The sequence below is a fragment of the Salmo trutta genome, unplaced genomic scaffold (genome assembly GCF_901001165.1).
Source record: "Salmo trutta unplaced genomic scaffold, fSalTru1.1, whole genome shotgun sequence".
Classification (NCBI taxonomy): domain Eukaryota; kingdom Metazoa; phylum Chordata; class Actinopteri; order Salmoniformes; family Salmonidae; genus Salmo; species Salmo trutta.
Genome location: NW_021823319.1, coordinates 2,076,428 through 2,083,927, shown reverse-complemented (window position 1 = coordinate 2,083,927; position 7,500 = coordinate 2,076,428). Strand labels below are relative to the sequence as shown.

General features: G+C 45.6%; 1 protein-coding gene across 1 annotated transcript in view; it reads left to right on the top strand.

Moving 5' to 3' along the window:
- LOC115190094 (carbohydrate sulfotransferase 15) overlaps positions 1-5,731 on the top strand; it is a gene marked incomplete at its 3' end in the record, with an annotated part of 19,150 nt that extends 13,419 nt beyond the window's left edge. Inside the window, 1 exon segment of the mRNA XM_029748569.1 lies at positions 5,585-5,731. Within this exon segment, the coding sequence (XP_029604429.1) occupies positions 5,585-5,731 (147 nt within the window).
- Between the last annotated feature and the right edge of the window lie 1,769 nt (positions 5,732-7,500).

The window sequence follows — 7,500 nt, the reverse complement described above, 5'->3', positions numbered from 1 at the left end:
GGTATTTTACAGGGTATTTTACTGGGTATTTTACAGAGTATTTTACAGAGTATTTTACAGGGTATTTTACGGAGTATTTTACAGAGTATTTTACAGAGTATTTTACAGGGTATTTTACAGAGTATTTTACAGAGTATTTTACAGAGTATTTTACAGGGTATTTTACAGAGTATTTGACTGGGTATTTGACAGGGTATTTTACAGGGTATTTGACTGGGTATTTTCAAGGTATGGTGTTTCTCAAGAAAACTGCATTCAGACCATTTTAGATAATAATGTTTCACAGTTTTCTTTCCCGATACAGTAGACCTCAGTCATATTAACATGGCATAAGTAATATTTTTTTGTTTGTAGAATTGCAGGACATTTGCTTTAAAACTGCAAACATTTCTCTGCCCCATGGCAAAATGTGTAGAATTGCAGGAAATTTGCTTTAAAACGTAAATGTTTCTTTCCACCATCAAGAGGGGGGGGCCATTAAAATGTTTTGCTGTGAGGTGGGGGTGGCCCCCCCAAACCAAATTTAGCTTAGGGCCCCCAAAAGGCTAGAGCCGACCCTGGCACCATCACTGACCTTACTTTGGGGACGTGGCCAAAGCCACTAAAAACTGACAGAGCAGTCCATTAGTCTTTGAAGCCCTGTTGCAGTGTGCCGTGGAGGTGTGTGTTGCTCTGGATAAGAGTATCTGCTGGGGGGGGGGGCGTGTGGGGGGGGGGACGTGCGGAGTATAAATGAACCCACGGTTTCCTGTTGTTTACTGTTGTGATGAAATTGCAGCATTAGATATCCTGTCAAATGTTACAGTACAAACCCAACTGTGTGTGTGTGTGTGTGTGTGTGTGTGTGTGTGTGTGTGTGTGTGTGTGTGTGTGTGTGTAGAGGTGGAAGTTATAAACACAGGGCCTTGATAGCCTGTTATCCTGTTATAAACACAGGGCCTTGATAGCCTGTTATCCTGTTATAAACACAGGGCCTTGATAGCCTGTTATCCTGTTATAAACACAGGGCCTTGATAGCCTGTTATCCTGTTATAAACACAGGGCCTTGATAGCCTGTTATCCTGTTTATAAACACAGGGCCTTGATAGCCTGTTATCCTGTTATAATCACAGGACCTTGATAGCCTGTTATCCTGTTATAAACACAGGGCCTTGATAGCCTGTTATCCTGTTATAAACACAGGGCCTTGATAGCCTGTTGTCCTGTTATAAACACAGGGCCTTGATAGCCTGTTATAAACACAGGGCCTTGATAGCCTGTTATCCTGTTATAAACACAGGGCCTTGATAGCCTGTTATCCTGTTATAAACACAGGGCCTTGATAGCCTGTTATCCTGTTATAAACACAGGGCCTTGATAGCCTGTTATAAACACAGGGCCTTGATAGCCTGTTATCCTGTTATAAACACAGGGCCTTGATAGCCTGTTATCCTGTTATAAACACTGGGCCTTGATAGCCTGTTGCCCTGTTTGACAGATCAGGGGGGCGTTGGGGAATGTGTTGAGTTCACCACTCTGTGTATTACTCTGTCATGCGTTGTTCTCTCCATGTGCCTCTGTAATGGTAAAAGGCTAGCAGCCGCCACAGATGGAACTATATGAGAAGTTCTAGCTGTGTGAAAACAGAACAGGAAGTCATGAAGAAATCCCAGTCGACCTGAATGAGAAGAAACTGAACTAGAAAACCTCTTCCAAACAGGAAATGAGATTTGCGGCTTTTGGCTTTTGTTCTACAGTAGGGGAAAAATGTATTTGATCCCCTGCTGATTTTGTACGTTTGCCCACTGACAAAGAAATGATCCGTCTATAATATTAATGGTAGGTTTATTTATTTGAACAGTGAGAGACAGAATAACAACAACATCCAGAAAAACGCATGTTAAAAATGTTATACATTGATTTGCATTTTAATGAGGGAAATAAGTATTTGACCCCCTCTCAATCAGAAAGATTTCTGGCTCCCAGGTGTCTTTTATACAGGAAATGAGCTGAGATTAGGAGCACACTCTTAAAGGGAGTGCTCCTAATCTCAGCTTGTTACCTGTATAAAAAACACCTGTCCACAGAAGCAATCAATCAATCAGATTCCTAACTCTCCACCATGGCCTAGGCCAAAGAGCTCTCCAAGGATGTCAGGGACAAGATTGTAGACCTACACAAGGCTGGAATGGGCTACAAGACCATCGCCAAGCAGCTTGGTGAGAACGTGACAACAGTTGGTGCGATTATTCGCAAATGGAAGAAACACAAAAGAACTGTCAATCTTCCTCGGCCTGGAGCTCCATGAAAGATCTCACCTCGTGGAGTTGCAATGATCATGAGAACGGTGAGGAATCAGCCCAGAATTACACGGGAGGATCTTGTCAATGATCTCAAGGCAGCTGGGACCATTGTCACCAAGAAAACAATTGGTAACACACTACGCCGTGAAGGACTGAAATCCTGCAGCGCCCGCAAAGTCCCCCTGCTCAAGAATACATATACATGCCCGTCTGAAGTTTGCCAATGAACATCTGAATGATTCAGAGGACAACTGGGTGAAAGTGTTGTGGTCAGATGAGACCAAAATGGAGCTCTTTGGCATCAACTCGACTCGCCGTGTTTGGAGGAGGAGGAATGCAGCCTATGACCCCAAGAACACCATCCCCACAGGCAAACATGGAGGTGGAAACATTATGCTTTGGGGTGTTTTTCTGCTAAGGGGACAGGACAACTTCACCGCATCAAAGGGACGATGGACGGGGCCATGTACCGTCAAATCTTGGGTGAGAAACTCCTTCCCTCAGCCAGGGCATTGAAAATGGGTCGTGGATGGGTATTCCAGCATGACAATGACCCAAAACACACGGCCAAGGCAACAAAGGAGTGGCTCAAGAAGAAGCACATTAAGGTCCTGGAGTGGCCTAGCCAGTCTCCAGACCTTAATCCCATAGAAAATCTGTGGAGGGGGCTGAAGGTTCGAGTTGCCAAACGTCAGCCTCGAAACCTTCATGACTTGGAGAAGATCTGCAAAGAGGAGTGGGACAAAATCCCTCCTGAGATGTGTGCAAACCTGGTGGCCAACTACAAGAAACGTCTGACCTCTGTGATTGCCAACAAGGGTTTTGCAGAGGGGTCAAATACTTATTTCCCCCATTAAAATGCAATTCATTTTATAACATTTTTGACATTTTTCTGGATTTTTTGTTGTTGTTATTCTGTCTCTCACTGTTCAAATAAACCTACCATTAAAATTATAGACTGATCATTTCTTTGTCAGTGGGCAAACGTACAAAATCAGCAGGGGATCAAATACTTTTCCCCCACTGTATTTGTACCCAACCTTTTGTTGTAGTTGAGTATTTAACTGGTGCTCCTTTCACGCTCCAAACCTGTCTGTGTTTCTGCATCTGTGTTGTGTGGTCTGGTTCAGGACTCTGAGATATTGTGGTCTTTAGTTATACTCATCCTCTCTCTCTCTCTCTCTCTCTCTCTCTCTCTCTCTCTCTCTCTCTCTCTCTCCACCTCTCTCTCCTTCTATCCCTCCCTCCCTCCCTCCCTCCCTCTCTCTCTCTTTCCACCTCTCTCTCTCTCTCTCTCCACCTCTCTCTCCTTCTCCCCCTCCCTCCCTCCCTCCCTCCCTCCCTCCCTCCCTCCCTCCTCTCTCTCCACCTCTCTCTCCTTCCCTCCCTCCCTCCCTCCCTCCCTCCCTCCCTCCCTCCCTCCCTCCTCTCTCTCTCTCTCTCCTCTCTCTCTCTCTCTCTCCCTCTCCTTCTCTCTGTTTTTCCTCCTCTCTCTCTCTCCCTCCCTCCCTCCCTCCCTCCCTCCCTCCCTCCTTCTCTCTCTCCCCTCTCTCTCTCTCTCTCTCTCTCTCTATGATAATGCCATTGTAGTGTTAGCATCTGGCCCATCTAGTGGATATAGCTCAGTTTTGCCTCCAGGTCAAGACTCTTGACAATAACGTCAACCTGCTAACGAGACTGTGTACTGCAACCGAGCATCAGGAAACCATCGTTGTTAGCCAGGGACACTGAAGATGATACATCCTATATGGTTGTGAGGATTTACAATTCAAGGTGTTTATTGTGTAATAGGGTAGTGGTTTGTGTAATAGGGTAGTGGTTTGTGTAATAGGGTAGTGGTTTGTGTAATAGGGTAGTGGTTTGTGTAATAGGGTAGTGTAATAGGGTAGTGGTTTGTGTAATAGGGTAGTGGTTTGTGTAATAGGGTAGTGGTTTGTGTAATAGGGTAGTGGTTTGTGTAATAGGGTAGTGGTTTGTGTAATAGGGTAGTGGTTTGTGTAATGGGGTAGTGGTTTATACTGTCGAACCACAAAGTCTCTAATTCTGAGCTCAGCCTCTAATCCTGAGGAAATATAACTGTAGTGTTATACTGTATGAAAGCCTCTAATTCTGAGTTCAGCCTCTAATCCTGAGGAAATATAACTGTAGTGTTATACTGTATGTATATCCCTCAAATGGAACCCTATTCCCAATAGGCGCTTGTCAAAAGTAGTGCACTACCTAGGGAAAAGGATTCCATTTGGAACGCAGATCTAGGTGTATAATCATATCAGTCTGCTGATAACACTGAAACAGTATGTCACCTGGTCCTGGTCTCAGACTATAGTCTGGTATTTCTGTTCCACTCTGACTAGAAACAGACTGATGGACCTGGTCTCAGGCTATAGTCTGGTATTTCTGTTCCACTCTGACTAGAAACAGACTGATGGACCTGGTCCTGGTCTCAGACTATAGTCTGGTATTTCTGTTCCACTCTGACTAGAAACAGACTGATGGACCTGGTCCTGGTCTCAGACTATAGTCTGGTATTTCTGTTCCACTCTGACTAGAAACAGACTGATGGACCTGGTCCTGGTCTCAGGCTATAGTCTGGTATTTCTGTTCCACTCTGACTAGAAACAGACTGATGGTCCTGGTCCTGGTCTCAGACTATAGTCTGGTATTTCTGTTCCACTCTGACTAGAAACAGACTGATGGACCTGGTCCTGGTCTCAGACTATAGTCTGGTATTTCTGTTCCACTCTGACTAGAAACAGACTGATGTAGCTGTATAGATCAAGCTGACCCTGTGGGTTTACGTGAAGCTTAACCTGTCAGGTAGTGCTTTGACTTGGACTGAAACTGTAGACCCGCTGAGCGCTTTTAGTATCTATGAATGACTTTTCCTAACGTTGCGTTCTCCCTCTCTTTTTTCTGTTTCTCTCTCTGTTTCTCTCTCTCTTTCTCTATCATTCTCTGTCTATCGTTCTCTCTTTTGTTCTCTCTCCCTCCCCTCCCTCCCTCCCTCCCTCCCTCCCTCCCTCCCTCCTTCCTTCCTTCCTTCCCTCCCTCCCTCCCTCCCTCCCTCCCTCCCTCCCTCCCTCCCTCCCTCTCCCCTCCCTCCCTCCCTCCCTCCCTCCCTCCCTTTCCCCCTCCCTCCCTCCCTCCCTCCTTCCTTCCTCCCTCCCTCTCCCCTCCCTCCCTCCCTCCCTCCCTCCCTTTCCCCCTCCCTCCCTCCCTCTCCCCTTTCTCCTCCCTCCCTCTCCCCTTTCTCCTCCCTCCCTCTCTCGTCCCTCCCTCCCTTCCTCCCTCCCTCCCTCCAGGTATAATCCGTCTGAGTGAGGGATTCCATGACCGTTACCCAGTAGAAGACTATTTGGATCTGTTTGACCTGGCAGCCTATCAGATTCAAGACAACCTGATGGGAAACGCCCACTCCGGAGCCCCAGAACAACACAAAATCATCATAGGTAAACACCTTTAATACCAACACAACATCATCATAGGTAAAACACCTTTAATACCAACACAACAATAGGTAAAACACCTTTAAAACCAACACAACAATAGATAAAACACCTTTAATACCAACACAACAATAGATAAAACACCTTTAATACCAACACAACATCATCATAGGTAAAACACCTTTAATACCAACACAACATCATCATAGGTAAAACACCTTTAATACCAACACAACAGCATCATAGGTAAAACACCTTAATACCAACACAACAATAGGTAAAACACCTTTAATACCAACACAACACCATCATAGGTAACACACCTTTAATACCAACACAACAATAGGTAAAACACCTTTAATACCAACACAACAATAGGTAAAACACATTTAATACCAACACAACAATAGGTAACACACCTTTTTAATACCAACACAGCACCATCATAGATAAAACACCTTAATACCAACACAACACCATCATAGGTAAAACACCTTTAATATCAACACAACAATAGGTAAAACACCTTTAATACCAACACAACAATAGGAACCCCTGTGGATGTTGATTAAGGCAGCCCCCCCACACCTCTCTGATTCATAGCGGTTGGGTTAAATGCAGAAGACACATTTTTAGGTTTTCCCTTTCCTAATGATGCAGCCATTTTGTCAGGTTTCCCAAGTGACAACCCAATCCAGTGCTGGATTGTAGTGTCCTGTGATTATAGTGTCCTGTGATTGTGGTGTCCAGTGATTGTACTGTCCTGTGATTGTAGTGTCCTGTGATTATAGTGTCCTGTGATTATAGTGTCCTGTGATTGTGGTGTCCAGTGATTGTACTGTCCTGTGATTGTAGTGTCCTGTGATTGTAGTGTCCTGTGATTGCAGTGTCCTGTGATTGCAGTGTCCTGTGATTATAGTGTCCTGTGATGGTAGTGTCCTGTGATGGTAGTGTCCTGTGATGGTAGTGTCCTGTGATGGTAGTGTCCTGTGATGGTAGTGTCCTGTGATTGTAGTGTCCTGTGATGGTAGTGTCCTGTGATTGTAGTGTCCTGTGATTATAGTGTCCTGTGATGGTACTGTCCTGTGGTTGCAGTGTCCTGTGATTGTAGTGTCCTGTGATTGTAGTGTCCTGTGATTGGGGTCATTGTTTTATTTCCACAACAGTGATATCCTTCTGGGGGTGGAGATGCCTCCCTCCTTCCCTCTCTTCCTTCACCAGTCTATCTTCTGATTTATGATTTCAATTTTGCAAAAGTAGTCTTGCCTCACACTGAGTTGTTGTATTGAGCCCCAGCTTCCAGCTACCAGCTACCAGCTTCCAGCTAACAGCTAACAGCTTCCAGCTACCAGCTTCCAGCTAACAGCTTCCAGCTACCAGCTTCCAGCTAACAGCTTCCAGCTACCAGCTTCCAGCTAACAGCTTCCAGCTACCAGCTTCCAGCTACCAGCTTCCAGCTAACAGCTTCCAGCTACCAGCTACCAGCTAACAGGTTCCAGCTACCAGCTTCCAGCTAACAGCTAACAGCTTCCAGCTACCAGCTTCCAGCTAACAGCTTCCAGCTACCAGCTTCCAGCTACCAGCTTCCAGCTAACAGCTTCCAGCTACCAGCTTCCAGCTACCAGCTTCCAGCTAACAGCTTCCAGCTACCAGCTTCCAGCTAACAGCTTCCAGCTACCAGCTTCCAGCTACCAGCTTCTAGCTACCAGCTTCCAGCTAACAGCTTCCAGCTAACAGCTTCCAGCTACCAGCTTCCAGGTACCAGCTAACAG